Source organism: Leopardus geoffroyi, chromosome C1 (genome assembly GCF_018350155.1).
Source record: "Leopardus geoffroyi isolate Oge1 chromosome C1, O.geoffroyi_Oge1_pat1.0, whole genome shotgun sequence".
NCBI classification, from domain to species: Eukaryota; Metazoa; Chordata; class Mammalia; order Carnivora; family Felidae; genus Leopardus; species Leopardus geoffroyi.
In genome coordinates, this window is record NC_059328.1 from 14,051,744 (window position 1) to 14,073,235 (window position 21,492).

At 58.8% G+C, this 21,492-nt stretch overlaps 1 protein-coding gene and 1 long non-coding RNA gene across 6 annotated transcripts in view; one reads left to right on the forward strand and one right to left on the reverse strand.

Annotated features, from left to right (window-relative positions):
- Positions 1-4,879: 4,879 nt before the first annotated feature.
- CAPZB (capping actin protein of muscle Z-line subunit beta) overlaps positions 4,880-21,492 on the reverse strand; it is a 134,965-nt gene continuing 118,352 nt past the window's right edge. For 3 of the 5 annotated variants that reach the window (XM_045475882.1, XM_045475878.1, XM_045475880.1), the window contains exons 6-10: positions 21,028-21,144; positions 10,330-10,395; positions 9,507-9,583; positions 8,132-8,244; positions 4,880-5,338 (exon numbers count right to left, since the gene is read on the reverse strand). In XM_045475882.1, coding sequence (XP_045331838.1) covers positions 8,142-8,244; positions 9,507-9,583; positions 10,330-10,395; positions 21,028-21,144 — 363 coding nt within the window. In that variant the 3' untranslated portion in view covers positions 4,880-5,338; positions 8,132-8,141. The remainder of the gene's footprint in view (positions 5,339-8,131; positions 8,245-9,506; positions 9,584-10,329; positions 10,396-21,027; positions 21,145-21,492) is intronic. The other 2 variants (XM_045475881.1, XM_045475879.1) reach the window with 1 other exon arrangement.
- LOC123597293 lies at positions 12,590-14,593 on the forward strand. The gene is made up of 3 exons (XR_006712065.1): positions 12,590-12,701; positions 13,097-13,200; positions 13,771-14,593. It is a non-coding gene; the product is annotated as an uncharacterized LOC123597293 (long non-coding RNA).

The following is a 21,492-nucleotide window of genomic DNA, read 5'->3' on the forward strand; positions in this document are numbered from 1 at the left end:
GAGGCCCTGGGGCTGAATCTTTTTTTTTTTTTTTTTTTAACGTTTATTTTTATTTTTTATTTTTTTTTTGGGACAGAGAGAGACAAAGCATGAACGGGGGAGGGGCAGAGAGAGAGGGAGACACAGAATCGGAAACAGGCTCCAGGCTCTGAGCCATCAGCCCAGAGCCCGACGCGGGGCTCGAACTCACGGACCGTGAGATCGTGACCTGGCTGAAGTCGGACGCTTAACCGACTGCGCCACCCAGGCGCCCCTTGAATCTTGAAGGCAGAGGAAAGTCGGGAAAGGGCTACAGCGTGTGCACAGGCCTGGCATTGAGTGTCTGGGCTGCTCCCAAGATGGGGCCGCTTACGAAGAGCCTTGAAAGCCAGACTGACCAGGGTCAGCCAGTAGACAGGGTCGTGGGGACAGGGACAGGCAGCGGCTCACAGCAGGTGGCCTGGGTGTGGCCAGGGGAGAGAAGGCAGGAATTGGGGTCTGGGGAGACCGCGAAGGGGCATCTCAGGCTCAGGTGGGCAGCGAGGGCAAGCAGGACCAGTCTCCCCCGGTCCTGTCCTGGGTCATACCTGTGGGGTCCTGTGTGTACCTGGCACGTGACTTGAGTGCTTCCTGTGTGCTGGGCTGGGCCCTGTCGAGTGGGTGTAATTAGCATGGCCGTTTTATAGATGGAAGATAGACTTTGAGGGATCAGGCTTAAGGTCGAGCAGCTTTTTGAACCACATTATGTCCCTCTGCTGCAAGGGCCATCCCACACCTGGTGGGGGTTGGGGCCCTCCGAGTCCCCTCCCCGGACGGGGGTCTGGAGTGTTGGGCTGTGTGCAGTCCAGCTTTCCCTCGCTCTCAGGAGCGACCCAGCCTTGCTGGGCTTAGGCTCCCTTCCCACTTTGAGCCTCTGGCCTTGTCCCAGCCAAAGGGGCCCCAGGCCCCAGGCCCCGGCTGCCTCTGGCCTGGGCCTGGTTCAGGTGCCCTTTGCCAGCCAGCACCTGGCTCCACCCGGGGTCCTGACCTTGGTGCCAGTTACCGGGGGCGCATTCGGAATGGCCGTATGAGCCCCAAGTGTGGGCCTGAGTTAGAGCTGGGGGGCTAAGAGATGAAACCTCACAGCCCTGCCTCCAAGCCCTTGTGTGGTGAGGGTGACGTAATCCCTTCCTCGTGGGAAGCACCGAGTCTTTGGGGTGCTAGCTTTTGCTTTCCAGCACTGCCCAGTCTGCTCCGAGCCATGGTTGCTTCCTCTTCAGGAAGCCCCGGCCTGATGGATGTGCCCAGGGGAGTGCCCTGCCCTGTCTGATGGAGGACGTAGCTGTGGTGGTTAAGGGAGATGGGCTTGTAGGCTCATGCCCCAGCGCCTGGCACGTGTAAGCGCCTGGTGGGTAAATGATGAGCTTCTCTGATGCCCAGGGCCTCCCCAGGCTCCTCCCGGAAAGCTCAAGGGCCAGTCTAATGGACCCATTAGTTCCGCCACACTGGCAGCCGTGCGTGCAGGTGGGTGGGGTCCCGAGGGGGTTGCTCAGGTGGACTTCTCCACTGGGCACACACCTCTACCTTGTTGCAGGCAGGGGGTGGTGGGGCCCTCACCTCTAGGTGTGGCCTGAAGGGGTGAGCTCTCCCACTTTGGACCCTTCCTCCCGCCTGATTCAGCCGAGTTGTGCCTTTAGGTTTCGAGCCCAGGCTCGGCCAAGAAAGCGGCATCCCACACATCAGTTGTCCTTGTCTGGGAGGGATTCTCCATCTGGACACTCACGAGGGCAGGAGGCTGGGCCGGTCACCCCCAAAGAGTCCGGCCTGGGCGGTTCATATTTTAACTATTGAAGGAGATGCCGTGTATGCAAATGCCTTGCCACAGTGCCTGGCCTCGGTGTCCCCCCAAATCCTGGGGGGCAGGAAGCTGCCTGGCAGGCAGGTGGCAATCTCCAACAAGGCAGAAGGAAGGGCCCAGCATGCCTGTCCTCAGCATGAGGCCCCAGGTCCTCCCAGCCTGGGGTTCCCCTTGGTCATTTAGGGAAACTGGGATTTTTCTTTTTTTTTTTTAAAGTAGGCTTCACGTCCAGTGTGGAGTCCTTCTCGGGGCTTGAACTCATGACCCCGAGATTAAGACCAGAGCTGAGATCAAGAGTTGGCACCCAGGCGCCACAAACCCGGGATGTTTTAAGCCATAGCTTAGGTATGGCCTTCAGTCCCCAAAGCTGAGAAAGGGGAGGAACGCGCAGCTCACCCCTGCACAGCCAGCCAGGTGCTGAGGCTTAACTGTTCCATACGCATGCGCTATACCTGATGAGGTTGAAGAAAGTGGGGATTGATTGCCTTCTGCTGTGGGTTAACTCAATGTGCCCGAAAACTCAGTCCCCCAGCCCTGTGACAGCCCTGAGGACACAGTCACCCACTGGGATCTCTGTGCCCAGCACATGTTAAGTGCTCCATAAAGGTTATTTTTATTAATAATCACTTCCCAGGGCGCCTGGGTGGCTCAGTTGGTTAATTAAGCGTCCGACTTCGGCTCAGGTCATGATCTTGCAGTTCGTGAGTTCGAGCCCGTGCTGACAGCTCGGAGCCTGGAGCCTGCTTCCGATTCTGGGTCTCCCTCCCGCTCTGCCCCTCCCCCGCTCATGCTCTCTCTTATCAAAAATAAACATTAAAAAAAACCAAAAACACTTGCCCACCCCCACCACAGTATGGGCAGACTGTGTATCCCACCATCGTATCCCCCTTCCACAGCAGGTGCTCAGTAAATGTTTCCATGAATGAATGAGTGAAGTGAATGCCTTAAACACCGTCCCTCAAGAAGCCCTCAGTCTGGTGAAGGAGACAGGCACGTAACCGCCAATCACAGAACTACTGAATTTGTACACTCGAAATGGGGGAAGTGTATGGTGTGTGAGTTCTATCTCAATAAAAGTGCTTGAAAAAAGACCAAATTAGCTATTACTAAACTTGGGAAGTTATGGGTATGAGAATACATTCCATCTTGCAACATTTCTCCTCATTTATAACCATTACAAGGTAACCCAAATGCCTAATATTCACCAGGAACTGAAGGATTGCCTTCACTAGGCCGGTCAAAGACCTATACGTGTGTGATAGTCTATTCGTTCTAGGAAGCATTAGTTGAGCTTTTAAAGTCGAAAGCCACAGGGCACCTGGCTCAGTGGGGTAAGCATCGAATTCTTGATTCCGGCTCAGGTCATGATTTCACGCTTTGTGAGTTCGAGTCCCGTGAGTCCGTCCCCCTGCTCGCTCGTGCGTGCGCTCTCAAAATAGACTTAAAAAAAAAAAAAGGAAAAACTTAAAAAAAAAAAAATTAAAAATTTTGCAGATGTTTCTTTAGAGGCTTCATCACTGAGAGAACAGGAGAAAAAGATCCTCCAAAATGGGCAGGAGGGGCCGGCAGGCGGGGCGTGCGTCCCGGCCCCCTGCTTACCGTTAAGCGGGAGTAGACGGTGGCCCCTCGGGCCCGTGGTGGGGGTTCAGTGGCAGCGCCCTCCCCCGGGGGGCATTTCCTCCAGCCTCCTCGGGGTCTGCCGGGTTCCGGGAGCAGAGGCCCACTGGCTAAGCGCTAAGCGCGCAACACGAGGCGCTGGAGGCAGGCTGCAGGGAGCTCACAGGAGGGAAGGGAAAGGTGAGCCGGTGGCATCTCCAAAGACCGAGGCCAAGCCGGCTCCAGAGCCTCAGGGGCAGGACCCCTTCCCGGTGGGGATGACGCCGTCCTGACTTTTTGCTATCAGAGTCTCTCCAGGGAGAACTTCTTACCTGGCTCGGCATGGGTCGTGCAGGTGGGGCTGGCGGCCCCCGTGACTGCAGGGCACCCAGGCTGCACGGAGGGGATGGCACCAAAGAGAAGAGGGACCGAGGCCCGGTCCACACTGCCTGCTTCCCCCGTGGCGGCAGAGGGGTCCACATAGTGGCTGCTTAGTCCATGACGAGAACAGAGGAGACGGTTCGGAGTCTTGGAATCTGGGGCCCCAGGAGGACCCCAGCGAGGGCCGCGAGAGACTGACTTGTCAAGGTCACAGCAAGGGCGTGAAGGGACCCCGGAGACAGCCCTGCTTGCCCATCTGAGCTCTCACTCTCTCGAGGCCACCACCTGTCCCCGGGGCCACTGAACAGGTGCAGGCTTCACCCGGGAGCCAGGGTGTGGGCCCTGCTGACTGGCCACGTGGCCGCCTGGTGTCGGCCGGGCCAGCAGGGTCCATCCAGAAGGGTGGTGAAGCGTCCCGCTTACGGTGGGTATTTGCGGAGATGAAAGGGGGAGGAGCAGAGGGGACAGTGCAGGGAGGCCGCACCCAGAGTGACAGAATGACAAGGTGGGGGCCCCCCTCTTCCGGAGCGGGTGGGGCCGGGGAGCCGAGCAGCAGCTCCGGGCTCCGCAAGGACCCCCGTTCTCGCCCACCGCGAGGCTCCCGCCCGTCTTCTGTCCGACTCGCCACCCCGGTGGGGGCCAGCCCTCACGGCCAAGGCCACACGCGCTTGGAAAGTGAGGCCGGCGAGAAAGAACACGAGGCCAGTGCTGACTGCGTCCCAGTTTCTTTTTATTCATTTTTTTTGTTCTTTTCTTTTTTTTTTTTTAAGTATGGAAGCTCAAGTATAAGATGTAGATTTTTTTTTTAAGCTTTACAAAAAAACAAAATAAAACAAAAACTCCTTTTGCATTCCATAAAAATTGACAGAAAAGCACCTGGCCAGAGCAGCCCGTCAGCAGGCCCCACCCCCGCACCCCCGCCACGTGGTCTCGTGGGACAGGGGCCAGTCTGTGCAGGACATCGCCGAGGGCCACCCGCTTTCTCCCAGAGCTGTCCCCTGTCCCCCCAAGCCCCAACCCCAAGCAACTCCCAAACACACGTGGACTCAGATTTCCAGTTTTTCTTCTCTCTTTCACACACCACAGTTAGTTCATAAAATTTTTTTGTTTTACATTTTTTACACCGATGTAACAAAAAGGTGGGAGGGAAGGGGAGGCAGACAGACTGTATTTTATGCCTATAAATGGGGGGAGGGAGGCAGACAGGGGGCCGGGCAAACAAAAAACACACGGTCTCTGTGGAAATACGGAGAGTTTTGATGGCAAAACGTGGTGGGAAGGAGGCCTCAGAGACAGGAGGGTGTTTACTGGGCTTTATTCTCAGGGAGAGATGGTGATGCCGTTGTTCCGTGACCTGGGTGGGGAGGCGAGGGGCGAGGGAGGGGAGCAGAAGACGAGTTTTCTAAGAAAGGGGTCTAACGAGCGCATGGCGTGTCCAGTTAGCGTGGAGCAGGGCTTTAACACTGCTGCTTTCTCTTCAAGGCCTCCACCAGGTCGTTCTTAAGAGCTTCTTGCTTTGATTTGTCTGCGAAAGTCTGCACAGACCTGCCGGAGGGAAGAGAGCTGATCAGCCCGTGTGACGGGCAGGGGGCCGCCTCGAGCACGGCGCCCGAGGCCTGAGCCCTCGGCCCTTTGCCAGGCGGGCTTCCTTTGCAGGGGAAGCGCGCGGCCCGCCTGGACGGGCGCCCACCTCTGCGCCAGGCTGGGGGACCCGGCCGGAGCCACCAGAACCCCAATCCACTTCAGGGCCCGAGGTCGGCCTGAACCAGAAGGTGGCTTCTGGGCTTCTAAGCACAAGGCAGCAAAGACCCTCTGTGCTTCTGACCAGCTGCGGACTCAGCCGGGGCGGGGGGGAGGGAGGGGCGGGGGCGCAGAGGGGCACGGACTCTGGGTCGCAGGGACCCCGCTATCAAGCTTCCCCCTCACTGCACCCTTGCCGAGTGGAGGCAGCCCGCTGCCCGCCCCCCAAGTGCAGGGTGCAGAGGAACCCCACTCAGTGAACGTTTAAAACCCCTGGTCATCTGAGCAGATCGGGTTCACGTCCAGGGTGGCGCCGGAAGGGCAGGTGCTCTCAGCCGTCAGCAGTGAGCGTGGCCGAGAAAATCCCTCGGCCTGGACGTCAGGAGGCAGGACAGGACTGAGCCAAGAGGCCCCGGGTCCCTGCTGGCAAATCCCGATCTGTGGACACACGCTGACGTGAGTGCCCCACGCGCCGGCGTTAACACTCCTCATTCGCCAAAGCGAACAGCCACTAACCCTCGCAGAGGCTGTATGGTTTGCGAAGTGCTTCCCACACACCTCTCACTTCCCTCTCACGGCATCCCCGAGGAGTCCCACCGGGGTTCCCAAGCACAGAAGAGGAAACTGAGGCTCAGGGAAACGCCCCCTGCCAACGGCCTGAACGGTCACTCTGTCAAACGGACTCAACGTGTCGACCGGCCAAGGACTTCTTAAACTATGTGTAAACTTTCCAACCGTTTCAGAGCAGTGGAAAGAAAGGAGTGACGGCCGCCCGGCAGGAAGGCGGTGGACGCCACGCCCACGGGCGTCTCAAGCTCCGTGAGCACCAGCCGTGAGAGAGGATGGGAAGGAGGAGTCAAAAAATCCCCAGATTCCAAAAGTAAAACGAAGCAGGACCCAGGAGAAACGAGAGCATCCCCAGTTGAGTGCTGGCTACCGAAGCCCCGAAAAGTCGTGGGACGCGGCCTCCAAATGGTACACGGGTGACCCGGAAGACAATAAAACGCTCTCACGAAATGCCGACACGTCTGGCTGAGCGTCTCTAAACAAACGTTTGCCCTGGACTGTCCTGGCTCTGCGGAGGCCCAAGGAAGGGTCAGACACCAGCTGTGGTGGCCTTGGCTCCAATTCTTAGTCCGCCACGTGCTTCTGGAAAAGCTCCTGGCAGGAAGTGGCGGCGGCTCACGCAGCTCCTCGGCCTGCGAGGGTGCTGGCTCTTCTGGGAAGGACGGGCTGAGCGCACCAGGCCTCACCCCCACCCCCCAACGAAGCAGAGAGTCCCCGAGTTAGAACCAGAGTGAGAGTCAGGTCAGAGACAAGACACTGGGCGCGGAATGGCCGGAGGCTATGAGGAGCAGGACACGGGATCACAGCTCGGGAGGGTCAGTGCCAAGCAACGTCAAACTCATGCCCGGAGCAAGTGCTAACTCGGCACGGACAGAGGGGACGTGGGACGGACAGAGGGACGTGGGACGGACAGAGCGCCAGGCTGCCCACTGCTGCAGAGGGTTCCCATGCCGGAAAGCCTCCAGCGGGTGGCCACGGGACTGACCACGGACAGGGATCTGGCAGAATCTAGGGGCTGCCAAGAAAACCGCACAACGGTGGCCCACCGTACAAAGGAGGCTCTCTCGGGATGGGAGCGGGACGGTCCCAGCGTGAGGCCTGAAGGTGGCACAGAGCCCAGACCGACCAGCAGCGCCACCTGGTTACGCAAACGGCCAGGCCCGGCCATCCCGCCGAACCTCTGCTGGGTCGGGTTCCCGGTGACCAGTCCCTGGGCCCTGCGGCCTTGCCCCACGGGCCTCATGTTAAACGTTTCCCTCCTCTCTCGGGACACCGACTGCTTCCATACACCTCTATCTGCCACAAGCTCAAGCTCTGGTTCTCGGTTATGGTCCACAAGCAAGGCCATTTCCTTGCCGTCAGCACAAGGCGTTTAAGAGGAAGGCCGCAGCTCACTAGGGGCAGAAGGTTACTGGCCCAAGCAGCTCCAGCAGCCACCGGTCTGGGGGTGCACCAAGCCTGGCCAGGGGGGTTTCGGCCCCCGCTCCGGGCTCTATCCTCAGGTTTGGGGCGACACAGCCCTCTCAACTCACGGCCCCGAATAGTCACTTTCCCACTGAGGAGGCTCACTTGGCCTCTGCGACGCTTGGCGGGAAAGCCCAAGGCCCCGGCCACACATAACAGCACACGCGGCGGACTCGGGCCGCCCTGAGTGGCCGAGCGGAAGGCAGTGCACAGACCCCCGCCCTGTGGCCTACAAGAGCGGTGCAGACAAGCGGCTTCTGCTGGAGAGGCAGAGTTAATCCCCAGACGGGGGCTTCTTCCAGGGCCAAACCCCCTCTCTGCCCCACACCCAGCCCTGCCCGGCGTGCGAGACACACACAGCACACGCGTGATACGGGTCCGTGTTACGTAGGGCCGAGTCTACACGTTAACGTGGCTGCTCACAGCCGTGAGCCGACACGGGGGTTAGTGGTGTTTAAAGGACCGCGCGCAGCGACAGCTGGTCCGGGGGGGGGGGGGGGGGGGGTGGTGGCGGGCTGGTGAGTCCTGTTTAGTGGGGAGGGTGCGCACGCCTCTCAGGCAGGGTACCTGCGTCGGCTTAGTTATCAGGCTGGATGTGGATCTGGCGCTGGGTCAGCACTTGGGAAAGCTCCCTCTGCAGCTGCTGAAACTTGGGGTGGTCGGGGATTACGTCAACAGATCTACAGAGAGTGGTCACAGATGAGCGCGGCGGGAGGCGAGGGCGGCACACACCTGGGAGCGCCGGGGCGGGCGCGCGCCGGGCACGCAGGGGCCCGCGAGGTCGAAGACAGGGCAGTGTCGTCACGGCCCCCGCGCTCCGGCCCGAAGGGGTGGCCGCAGAGCTCGATGCTGGGGGCTGTCTCGACCACCTGCCCGCAGGCTCTCTGGGTCCCTCTCCTCGTTCTCCTGCCGCTGGCCAGGCCGGGCGGGGAGTGTGTTTGCTGAGGATGACGCTCTGGCCCCGGGGTGACCAGAGGACAGCAGTGTTGCCGGAGACGGGGAATACGACCCACTGGGGGCCAGATCGTGTTCCCCAGAGGCGGGTGGGAGATCGGGAAGATGGAGACCCGGAGGGGGCGCCTTGCTACTTTAAACTGTTGGAGGAGGAGACTAGAAATCTGTCTCCTGGGTGAATTCACAAGTCAGCATGGCCCCTGGAGCGACTTCCTGCCTCTGATTTGGCCCCAAAGGAGAGACTCCCACACGGAGCGGGGGATCAGAGGGCTGGAGGCTGAGGGCAGGGCACCAGACCTGGGCCTCACACGGTGGCCAGGCGGGCTCCATCTCATGACCCCTGCGGCAGGCCTGCCTCCCTGACGGGACGAGGGCCAAGTAGAGGAGCCACCGGCCAAAGGTCACACAGCTCGGGTGGACAGCACTTATACGGGCTCTCAGCTTTCTGATTTCAAGGCCAGTGCTCACTCCACAGCCACCCCACCTGCCCCCCAGTGGGCCTCTGGCCTCCTGCTCTGTCCCCCCATGGCCTCTGGAGACCCAGAGAGTCCCTCCCAGCCTTCATTTGGGCCCAGGCTGCAGAACCAAGGACAGAAGATGGGTGGGGAGGGGCGGCTCAGGACCACGGCCGTAGCCAGCAGAGCCCTGGAGGACGCTGGAGTAGCCGGTGGACCCAGAGCCCAATGGGCTGCACTCCCTCGCATGTTGTGAGGTCCGGGCAGATTCCTGAGATGGAACTGATGAGGCGGGGGACCGAGAGGAGGGGACTTCAGGGACGAGGGCACCAATGCCTGTCCAGGTGAAAGTCCCAAGACAACAACAACAGCAGGGAAGGAACCGGCGTCTACTGAGAATACAAACTGTGCGTGAGGGGTCTGACCTTTCAAAATCTGCACTAACGATCCCGTGACGTGGGTACTTCAGCAGGCGTTACAAATGAGGAAACTGATCTTTTGGTTCCAAAGCTTATGTTTTGGGGGTACATTACCTCAGCCCATTGACGATGTCCTTTGTTTTCCCAAAGTAGATCTCATTCAGCGTACTTCTGATTTTATTTTCCATGTCCTGGGAAGGGAGGTCAGTCAGACAGGATGGCAAACAGGCGTCCTGAGGCCCACACCCTCCCGGTCCCACCGGCTCACCCCTGCAGTCCCCGCAGTGGCCACAGGGGGGAGGCGTGAGACCGCACCAAGGCCCAGTGAGCCAGCCACCCCCACGCCCCCTCGGGGCCGAGACCCCGCCTATCATTTGTGCTCTGAGCCCTTCCCAGGCTTCAGACACCAGGAAGCCAATACTCAGGGACTGGCGGCCACCGCTGACCACGACAGGAGCAGCTCTAAACCACATCACCACCTCTCAGGCCCCCCACCAACTTCAGGAACAACTGTGTGAAGCCAGAGAGCACCCTTTCCTCCGAAGAGCGTGGGGAAGGGAAGGCAGAAGTAGCTGCGGCCGGAGAGCCTCCTGAAGTTCCTCCTGAGCCCGTGACCTTGCAGGGACACCTCCTCTCTGAGCTCAGGTCTCTCCTGGCACCCAGTGGGCCGGGGGAGCAGGACCGAGGCCTTCCTGCGCAGCCTCCTGGGAGCATGAGCTGGGGGGCACAGAGGGGGCGCCCCGGGAGCTGGGCCCTGCGCGCATTCCCATCAGGAGGCTCGGAACACACGAGCCCAGGGCAAAAGGGCCACAACAGAAACACGCTGCTGGCCGCTAAGGCGCTGCGCACCGGGGAGGAGGCCCGCAGGCCCGCACACACCCCTGGGGGCAGGATGTCTGGCGCTGGGGTGCGACCCAGAGCCCAGGGCCCCACTCACCTCTACCAGGCGCCCGATATTGGCTATGTGTGGGGAGCAGTCGCTCACGGTCTCATCCTTCTCCATCTGCAAGAGAGAAGAACGTCCCTCCATGTCAGAGCCGCGCACGGCAGCCTCTCCCGACAGCACAGGCCAGCCCTGTGCTTTGCGCACAGCCCGTTGCTCCCGCCGGTAGCTGTAGAGTCAGCCGCAGGTGGTACAAGGCCACTTTTCCAGCGCGGAGCCCAAGCACCGGGGACTTGGGCTTTGGGTCATAAACAGCTCAGCCAGCAGAGGCCCAGAGGCCCCGTTCCCAGCGGGGGGCCTTCCGGAGCACCCCCCCTCCCAGCCCCCAGGCCGCAGCAGGGAGGGCAGAGGGGATGACCCTGGCCAGACACTGGCTCAGGCTGTGGGTCCCCTCATACTGCACAAGAGCCTCCACTGCCCTGTGACAGCAACTTCGGAGGGAGGGGCCAGCAGCCCCGAGACCGGGGACTGAGGAGCCTCGCCCAAGGCGACACAGGTAGTGTCAGGTCGTGGCCCAGACACTTCTTAGTGCACAGCCTGCGGGGCTGGCCACGTGGCTGGGGGCAGTTTGAGCAAGAGGATCTGAACCCAGATTCCTAGACAGCAACCAAGTAGGGTTTTGGAGGAGGTGGGACCCAGCAGTCGGGTCTTGGGCGGGGTTGGTTCTGGTCCAATAATCCTAACTATTAAAGTCCTGACAAAGTTTTACTGAAAGTAGTAAAAGAAGGCAGGGGAGGGGATGACAGACGATTCCTGACCTGCACACTTATGCACGAGGTGTGGACCCCCTACCCCTCCGTCTGTGCAAGGCAGAGTTCCCTCCCAAGACTGTGGATTCCTTAAGGACAGCCTTCCCTGTCTACACCTCACAGGTGCCTACGACGGTGGTGAGTTACGGAGTGGAGACTCCTAGCAGCCCTGCTCACTGTTGGGTGAAACAGGTCCTCCCGAGACAGAATGAAAAGGTAAGGACAGGAGTACCAAGACAGCCAGAGCTCAGAATGAATTCAGACAAGAAAGCCCAGGGGGAGCGGGAAGGTGGATGGGCTTCAGAGGCAGGAGAGCAGGGCGGATGCCTGGGGAGGGCAGGGCGGCAGTGTGCTCAGAGGTCAAAGGTCTCTGCTGCTTCCCACACCTATTTTGACTTTCTTATCAGAGAGAATGGTTTTCATGCCAGAAACGGTAGACGAGACCCAGTTAGGAGCCAGATGAAGCGAGCAGGTGGTAGGAGGGACCCAAGTCACGTTAAATGATCAGGCTTCCAGGGTCAGACAGGTCTGATTCTGTGGACCAGCCATCCCTGAAAAGTCACAGCACAGATTCCAGAAGACCGGAGGAGGGCGGAGACTGACCTACTTTCACCAAAAAGGAAGATACGAGTTGGAGATTCAACACTGATCCACACCAGCCCTGGTGACAGCATTGAGGGTCCAAATGATCAGAACCCAGGGATGTGGGCTACTACAGGGACACGACAGCTGCCAAGTGCAGGGTCATCTACTCCGCTCAGTCCCTGTAAGAGACCTCTGTTTGCAACCCAAGGAAGCGGAAGCTCAAAGATGTCAAGGCATCTGCCCGGGTCACGGCAGGTCTTGGCTGGCTGGGGTGAGTGCAAACCACATTCTCCGGCTCCAACGTGAACCTCACCAAGTACAGAATGGGAACCAAGTCCTGCGAAGAGACGCGTGGTTTCGAGAGGATTTCAAGCTTGAGGACAACGTGATGTGGCTGCCACAAGAGCTTCCACGCAACTTCAGCTACAGCGATGAACCGTTACCGGTGCCTGGTCGGCCCCTCTCCCTCCGGGCTGCCCGGCCCGGCCACGTCTGCAGGGCAGGACTCAGTTTAGGGTGCTGGGTTTTAAGAAACCCGTGGGCAAAGCTGGAGGTCCGGTGCTTGCAAGGTCTCAACACCCTGACCCCAAGAAATGGGCAGGAATGGGGTATCTGGCCTGCCCCTGGCACTGGCGACCCTGAGGAGCCTCAAGCCTCAGAGATCACAAGGGCCCCCACCAAACAGAAGTGAGAGCGCTCCTGAACTCGGAAGTGATAGCCACTCCCCACCACGTCAAGTTTCCTGAACACCCTTTGTCCTCCCACAAAGCACGGTCTCTCGCCGCCTTCCCCAGCTCCGCGCAGGAGCTAAATTCCTGGCAACCTCGGGGAAGTGACGAGGCTGAGCTCACCGAGGGCCCCGTCTTAAATGAGCGCCAACAGCCCAAAGTAAGGCTGGGACTGTTGGCAGAGGGCTTTGGGCCGCCAGGGTTAAGTACAAGCACATCAGCAGCCCAACCTCTTGGGTATCATCTCTGCTTCCGATCAACCTTCAAGGGAACAGAAGGGCAGGAAAACACCAGTCGCCCAAAGGTACAAAAGGTCTGGGGTGGGGGCCGGGGGTAGGGGGAGAGTGAGGAGGCCTGGTCTTCTCTGGGAGCAGACTGACTCCCCAGGAGGACACAAGGGGTCCCTAAGCTTGTGGCAGGGGATCCGAGCCCAAGGAAAAGCCTGGCAGGGACCAGGGCCCGGAAAAGGGAAGGAAGACATGGGCTGGGGGTGCGGGCAAGGGGCCCTGGCGCACACAGACGTGTTTCCACAGCCCCCCTGCCCACACCCCTGCTGACTCCCTCCACACCTGGTCAGGGTCAGCTTGCTGGAAACGCTGACCCACCAAAAATAGAATGATTTTTGCAATGCATATATTATTACATCCTTATAAAAGCGGCTGCCAGAGGAAAACATTTTTATGTGCTGTGGCCGCACAGATGTTCCACAAAGTGGATCCAACCAAGTCTGAAGTCAGAGCCCAGCCCGCTTGTCCCCATCAAGCTCCTCTCCTCCGCTGTGGCCTGGAGACGGGAAGGACACGGTAAGTACGTGGAGAGCAGGCCGTCTTCCTCAAGTCCAGTCTCTCCCGTGGCCATGTGGCATTTTCCAACAGGTGTAGCCTGGAGGGTGGGACCCTGAAGGGAGCCAGCCCCGCTCCGTGTCCCGCTCTGGAGCCCAAGGGGTGAGGGCCTTGGCCTGCCCATACCTCCATTTCCAGGCCTCTACCTGGGCCCACTACGTGCCCAGGACAGGGCCTGGCAGAACGGCAGCTCCACTCCCGGGACTCCTCCGGTCCTGGCTCTCAGGCAGAAGCCAGAGACGTCCTCCTGCTGACTGAGCTGTGCTCTGGGTAAGAGCTGGGCTGGAGGCCAGGACTTAACACGCTGTCAAGCCAGAAGACGTGGTCAGACAGCCTCTCAAGGAAGGTTCGGTGTGCCCAGTTTAGGGAAATTTTAATTGAGCCTAGAACTGCATATATTCTAGAAGACGGAAAAGTCTCTGCTTATAGGGTATGCGGTAGAAGGTATTTCTGAATAATAACAGAAATAGCTATTATTTATTGAGCACAGAGCATGTGTCCAAATGGTTTTTTATTTTTCCTCTACAACAGCTTTTCCAAACAGGTGTTATTAGCTCAACGGTGAGAACGCGGAGACTCAGAGAAGGGGAGTGGACTGTCCGGGTCACACAGCTGGTAAGGGAGCAGGGTAGGACTGACCCAGGTCTGGGCAATCCTGAAGCTTGTTTTTCTTCCATGAGACCTCTCCGTGGGCTCAACTTCACGCACATTCTTTCCCAGAAAAATCAAAGACAAACCACAATCCGGGGCTCGGAAATTCTGACCAGTACCCCAACTCATCCACCTCCCTCCCCCGCAGGGCCCCCTGCGGATCTCCAGTCCCTTCCTCTCCTGCCTGACTGTCCCTAGAAGCTGATCCCGCCCAGTGCTGATCCAGGCCACCTCACGGAGCACGAAGAAGCAAGCAAGTGCTCCCTGAGCTGCGGGCCGTGCTCGCCTGCCTCCTGAAGACGCCACGGGCCTCGTTCCCCTGCTAGAACATACCGCCTGGCCTAACTGCCAAGCTCAAGTCAAAGGGGATGTCCCTGCCGTGACACAAGGGCAGGTGACTGCCTTGGAGTTTTCTGGCTTAAAGACAAGTCATAGGGCGCCTGTATCTGAGTGGGGAGAGAGCTCAGCTTGCAAAGGACCCACCTGATCCCCCCACTCGACACAACATTCCACCTTCGTTTCTAAATGTTCAGAATCTGAAAAAACTATCAAACGAACATCTGGGCCCACCCCGGATCGGAAACCTTGGCTCTCCTTCCAGAGATTTATGGTCTCGCCTCTTTCCCACGTCTCCAGCTGTCACACAGGAGAAGTGACCTCTCAATGCAACTTCCTTTCTGACATGTGGGTACTTGGCTTGCAACGTCTTTTACTTGCTCTACAGCCCTCCCCCTGGGGCCCAGGCGGCAGTCGGCCAGCGGGCACCTTCCGCCCTCCTCCCCTGGAAGGACCATATGATTTGGCTGTGAGGAGCTCCCACAAGCACCGCGGGGCACCCTTCCTCCCCAGCCCCCCAGCCTGGATTTGCCCCCACACTTGTTCCACCTGTTCCACCTTCCAGCCCGTGTCCCCAGGAGGCCTTGCTAGGCGGAGGGAGGGTGGAGGCAAGAAAGGGCCAAAGGGGAGGTGACGGGAGAGGGCGCCGAGGGAGCGCAGGCTAGTGCGCCCCTGGTCTGAGCCCACCGCAGCGCCTCTGCAGCCTGGGTGTTGTGAGCAGGGGGGAAAAGGCGGCCGTTGTTAAATTCACCAACGATTTAAAGAAAGCTCTCCACGTCTGGGGCACCTGGGCGGCTCAGTCGGTTAAGCAGCTGACTTCAGCTCAGGTCCTGATCTCCCAGTTTGTGAGTTCGAGCCCTGCGTCGGGCTCTGTGCTGACAGCTCAGAGCCTGGAGCCTGCTTCGGATTCTTGTCTCCCTCTCTCTCTGCCCCTCCCCAACTCACGCTCTGTCTCTATCAAAAATACACATCAAAAAAACAAACAAAAAAGGAAGCTCTCCAAGTCCTGCACTTACGCTCCCAGCCACCGAACTGAGAGAGAAGAGGACTGGGGGCAAAGCCTCCAAAGCTGGGGAGGGACCCCTGGGGGCCTCTGTGGGGGGAGTGCTCCCGACCACTGGCCAGGATGGCTTGTAGGGTGGGTGCCTGGTGACACGGGTCCTTCCTTCCAGACACACACGAGGCAGGGGTGAGTGTGTGGCCGCGGGGAGGCCTAGCTTCCAGAGGGAAAGCCTGGGTCTGGTCACCGCGGGCACGGCTTGGTAGAGGAGCTCAAATGAGGAAGCCTCCCCTGACCCCATCGCTCACGTCATGACGGGTCACCCACGCCCCGCCCCTCCTGCCTTGTTCTTCTTTGTTACTGCCAGCCTCGGGGCTGACACCAGCTCATGGACTGACCTCCTGGCTGCTGGGCCCAGAGGACAGATTAAAAGCAGAAAGCACAGCGTGGTACAAGGTAGCCCTCTTTTTTTTTCTAGACAGACAAATCTGGCTCCGCCTCCTACTAGACAAATCAGCACGAGGACATTACATAACGGTTCAAACGTCGGTCTCCCCCTCCTGTCGGTTAAACAGGGAGGGGAACGCCACCTCGCTTACAATCGAATCAAGGGGGCAGCCCCCAAAGCACCACGTGTCGCCCACTCTTTATCACCAGCTTTCCCGGAACCCCTTGGTTCCCGATCCAAGGCAACCGGACGTTTTCCCGAGGTTCATCCGGGACACACAGCTAAACCCGCAGCCCTCATTTCCCGTTTGCTCGGAAGCCGTGCATCATTAGCCGAGACCTGTCTCCCTGGCCGCGGCCCTGCCCCTCCTCTCAGTTACTTACCTTGGAAACCGGCCCCAGCTTTAACGCACCTCGGATGAGTTATGCGACCGGCCGTTAGGATGACAGAAGCACGAATCTCCTCATTAAAGGCCGAGGGCACAAGGCGACACAAACGGGCCCGCGGCCCCGGCCTGGCAGGCTGAGGACAGCCACTCGTCAGGCCCGTGTGGCTTGGCAGCAGGCACCGCTCGCGGCCAGCCGGAACCAGGCCCTGGCCGTGGGCTGGCGGCTCCGACCGAAACTACCAGGAAGGCTGAGGATTAAATATTTGTCCGGGTCGCTGTAAACCAGTGGAATTATAAACAGTTTGGAGCGGTAAGTGGTGCAGGAAGCCGTCTCCGGATACGGATTTAGGATTTTCCACCGTCGCCCGGGTGGCAGGGGGAGGGGGAGGGGGAGGCAGGCTGCCGTACAGCTGGCCGTCCAGGCTCAGCTGCCCTCCCCGCCAAGGGTTCCTGGAGGACAAGGGCCTGTTTCCACGCAAAATGACGGGCCTCGGGTCTGAGATGAGTGGGGACAGCCCCGCCCAGGGGCCAGAGATGGGGACCCCCAAGATCCCCGGCGGCTTCAGGCCCCTCTTACTCGGCAGAGTCAGTGGAGGCTTAGCATGGGGTGGGGGGGTTGGTCTAAGGCCCTGGGACGCATCCCAGGCATGTTGACAAAACGTCTGCCCTGCCCTCTTTCAAATGCATGTACGCACTTTTCTGCTGAGCCCACGAGAGCCCACAAACCTACGTGAGTCACTAAATTCATCTTTTCCGCAATCTATTTTTTCTATCAAATACGGCTATTGAAAGTATTGGAGTTATTAACATTAAAACATTACGGGGCGCCTGGATGACTCAGTTGTTCGGCTTAGGTCATGATCTCACGGTCCGTGAGGTCGAGCCCCGCGTCGGGCTCTGTGCTGACAGCTCAGAGCCTGGAGCCTGCTTCCCATTCTGTGTCTCCCTCTCTCTCTGTCCCTCCCCCACTCACACTCTGTTTCTCTCTCTCAAAAACAAACATTAACAAAATTATTAAAAAAAAAAAAAACATTAAAAAATCGTTTGCTGTCGAAAGGGACCCTCGGGCACTCCTGGCCAGGGCAGAGGCGAGGTTCTCTGCACGGAAGAGGGCTCCCTCCGGAGGGCGTTCTCAAGACCACCACGCTGCTGCCAACGGACTTCTGGGAGCCCAGGGAGCCCAGGGAGCCCAGGTGCTACAGGGTCTGCCCTTTCTCTTCGACCCCGCCCCTTTTTTTCCTAAGACATCTCAGTATAGTTTTTTTTGGTTTTTTGTTTTTAATTTTAATTGAGAGAGAGAGAGACAGAGAGAGAGAGAGGGGGAGAGCACGCGCGTGCGTGCAAGCGGGGGAGAGCGGCAGAGGGGGAGCGAAAAGAGAGAATCTTAAGCAGGCTCCACACTCAGCATGGAGCCCCACGCGGGGTTCGATCCCAGGAACCGTGAGTCACGACCTGAGCCAAAATCAAGAGTTGGACACTTGACGGAGCCACCCAGGCACCCGCCCCTTCTCTGCCCCGTACACAGAGACACCCCACTGTACTGCACCAGCTCCAGGTGAAGGCCTTTCTTCCAGGTGGGGTGGCTGACGGTCCTGCACGCAGAGGCTTCAAGTGGCACCTGAAGTGCCAGTCTGGCCCAGTCTGCTCTGCAGGAAGCAGCAACTCCCAGCCTCCAGCTCCCAGGTCACCTAGACACACCTGGAGGGGACATCTGGGACACGGGCTGCTGAGGACACCTAAGCAGCAGGCGGGTGAGAGGCACGTGGCAGATGCGACATTCTGATCTGTGAGAAATCGACGCTTTCATTCCAGTGACCTAAATATAATTCTCATACACACCGGTCTTCCTCCACGGCTCCTGCCCAGCTCGTGGCTCCCAAAGCCTTGCAACTTCCTGAGCCACAGTGGGACCGTCTTTTGTCGTAATGGTCTTTGGTCTCCTGTCCTCAGCGTCTGAAATCACTTGGGAGCCATACAGGTGAAATGGGCTTATGTTAGGAGGAGATTCTGGAAAGCACCTCAAAACGGGGGCTGGATGCCAGGGGATCTTTCGGTCCCCCCGATTTCCCGGCAGGGACGAAGGAGGGAGACTCAAAGAGTTTCCAGGTTGGGGAACAGAACGCTTCCAAGTGCCGCCATGCCGGGCGCCAAGCTCACGCTCCACGAGGACAGAAGACAGAAGCCCCTTTGTTTAAGACCTCGCCCTCTGCTTTGTCTTCATTCGGCCGTCCATCTGTATCCTCTAATATCCTCTGTAGGAAACCGGCGCTCGAACGAGTAAATGGGTTTCCTGAGTTCTGGGAGCCACTCCAGCAGATTAATCGAACCCAAGGAGGGGTTTATGGAAACTGCTGACGTGTGGCTGGTCAGCCAGCACAGGTGGCTTGCGAGTGGCATCTGAAGATACCTGTTGCGGGGAGGGCCTGGGCCCCTAACTGGTGGGATCTAACGCCATCTCCAGGTGGACAGGGTCCGAGCAAGTTGAACTACAGGACGCCCTGCCAGTGTCCAGAGCGCTGCTTGCTGGCGACGTGGGGCACCACCCTCCCCCACGACAGAACTGTCGCGTGTCCATGTGCACGCAGATTCCCTGGAAAATTCTGCTGAGTGCAGATCCCAACGTGGCGGGTCCGGGCAGGGCCGAAGATCTCTGCGTGTCCGAAGAGCTCTTCGGTGCTGCCGACGTGAGGCCGGGAGTGGGCTGTGGGCGGCAAGGCGGACGCCCTCGGGCTGCCGAGGAAGGCTTCAGAGATGGCCCGAGCCAGCGGCTGTTCGTGGCCGGAGGTACACAGACGTGGTGAGCCCCGGTGAGGGCGAGGAGAAGAAGCCGTGGCCACGCCTGCAGCCCCTCGGCCCCCCCGGAGGCACGGAGCCGGATGGAAGCGGCAGGTGGTGTTCGGCCATAGACTGCTCCACGGTCTTCGCTTTGAAAAGGTGAAGCCCTTTAAGCGTCCGACTCTCGACTTCAGCTCCGGTCATGATCTCACGGTTCATGAGCTCGAGCCCCATGGCGGACTCTTGTGCTGGCAGTGCAGAGCATGCTTGGAATTCTGTCTCCTTCTCTCTGTCCCTTCCCTACTTGTTCTCTCTCTCTCAAATAAAAATACACTTAAAAAAAAAAAAGGAAGCCCTGGCTCACCCTGGATGTACGGCTGGCTCCACGACACCCCCTAAAAAAAAAGGACTGTGCGAAAGATGATTATCAGATGATGCCTCCGCTGAGGGAGTCTCTAGCAGCCACACCGGAGGGTTCTGAATCTGGATCCGAGCTCAAAGGGAAGCCACAGTCATCGTGGTTCATGTGCAAGAAGGAAGGGCTAACACCTGGACAACCGAAACCAGGATCGAACGTCGAGTGTTGAGGCCAAGTGTAAAATCTCATCTGAAAGAAGGCCAAGTGCACGAGAGCACGACGGGAAATCCCGGGCCCTCGGTGGCTCGTGGGAGGAAGAGGGGTAGGGGGGCACCTGTGGGCTCGTGAGGTGCCAGCCGAAGCGATCCTGGGCGCACTGGAGGAGAGCTCCTGTTCGGACGCCACTTTGTGTTTGTTTTTTTAAAGTTTATTTATTTTTGAGAGACAGAGAGAGACACAGTGTGAGCAGGGGGAGGGGCAGAGAGAGAGGGAGACACAGGATCCAAAGCAGGCTCCGGGCCCTGAGCTGTCGGCACAGAGCCCGACGCGGGGCTCGAACTCACGGACTGTGACGTCACGACCTGAGCCGAAGAAGGACGCTTACCGACTGAGCCACCCAGGCGCCCCCTGGGATGCCACTTTTAGTGGAGGCCGACGTAAAAGGAGTGGGCAAGCTCCTTAGTTCTGCCCAGTAGGGCGGCAGGTGTCCTGTCAGGTTGGGAGGTGACCTCTCAACTCTTCCAATGTCAAGATCCTGTGACTAAGGCAGCTTTTTGACTGCTTTGGCCAAACGTCCTCATTTTTTCTTTCTGAGGGGAAGGCATGTTTGGAGTTTCGAAAAGCACCCTGCCTGGACCCGCACTGAAGGATTCTGGTGAGCATCACCGAGGTCTGTCCTCGGAGCGCTGCCGTGTGGGGCGGGGGCCAGAGCTCAGCAGACAGCAGGCTCCCCCCAGTGCCTGCTGGTCACCAGTCACTACTGGGCACCCGCACGAGGCGGCCACAAAACCCGCTTAGATGCTTAAGGTAGGCATGTCCTCTCCGGGATCCTCTTAGCTTTTATGACAGCTTTTTCTCTCCTTTTTGGAGGCACTGGCTACCGTCCCCAGCAGCCTGTGGCCAACCCACTGTCTCGGCCGTCACTCCATGTACAAGATAACGCCCGTCAGTTCTCTGCACAAAGCACCTCTCAGCCAGAGTCTCCTGCCAGCCCTCAGCCATCCCTCCCCCCCATGGCGAAAAGCAGCCAGATTTTACCGCAGGAAACTGACACCCTTTTTTCCATCTATACCACCACCAACCTGAAGTCTGGCCAGACTGCTTCATGCCCCCCCAACCCCCGGCCTTGGGAAATGATACTGCGATGGACACAGGTGGCCGAGGCCAGTGAGACATTGCTGGGGTTAGAGGAGACCTATTGTGAAAGGGAAGCTCTTTCCCCCCGGACTGCCCGCCACCAGATGTAAGCCAGAGGCCGCCTGCTCCCATGCGGAGACACGGGAGTCCTGACGCCCTAGGCCCAGTCACACCAAACGAAGCCCGAACATCTCTCAGTCACACAAAACGCCTCGTTTTCATTTTGGCTTAAGGCTGTACTTGCCATCAAGAGTCCTCACACAGGACCTGAGTCACAACTGGGACATTCTCCCATTCTAAAGTGTTATCAGGAGTCTGTCCTGAACATCGCAGAAGCATTTCAACGTAAATACCCTGGCAAAAAGATAGACCCTTCCAAGACCTGATCTCCGGAATCACCAAGAGGCCTGTGGGGAGGTCCCCGAGGGCACAGAGGCTGCCCCAGGCCTTCCCTGCGGGGCACCGGCAACTCTTACCTGTCTGGTTAGGCTGCCTCCGAGGTTCATGGTGCCAGAGCCCGACTTGTTGGTCTGCAGCCACAGCATCACCGTGGAGGTCAGCTTGTAATGGGCGGTGCGACCACTGGATTTCTCCTGCAGGACGAGACGGACATCAGGACCCTAGATGCAACCCTGAGCTGAGGAGAGCCCGAAGCGGCCCCTGAACTCAGGGCCATCCTACATTCGAACGTGTCCCTCCCACCACCATGTGCCACCAGCACATGACCTTCTTAGAAAATCCCAGCTGGCTTCTAAAGGGACTGAGTCTACAACCACGTGCACTCAGTTCTTTGGGATCTTTAGCACCAGGGACTACTGCAACCTTGAGTTCTCTCTATAGAACTAAGTGGCTTTGGGGCGCGTGTAGGAGTGAACAGGGCTTGAACAGGGCTTCACATATCACAGCATCCCCCCCACTTCAAGAAACTTCTGCCGGGAGGT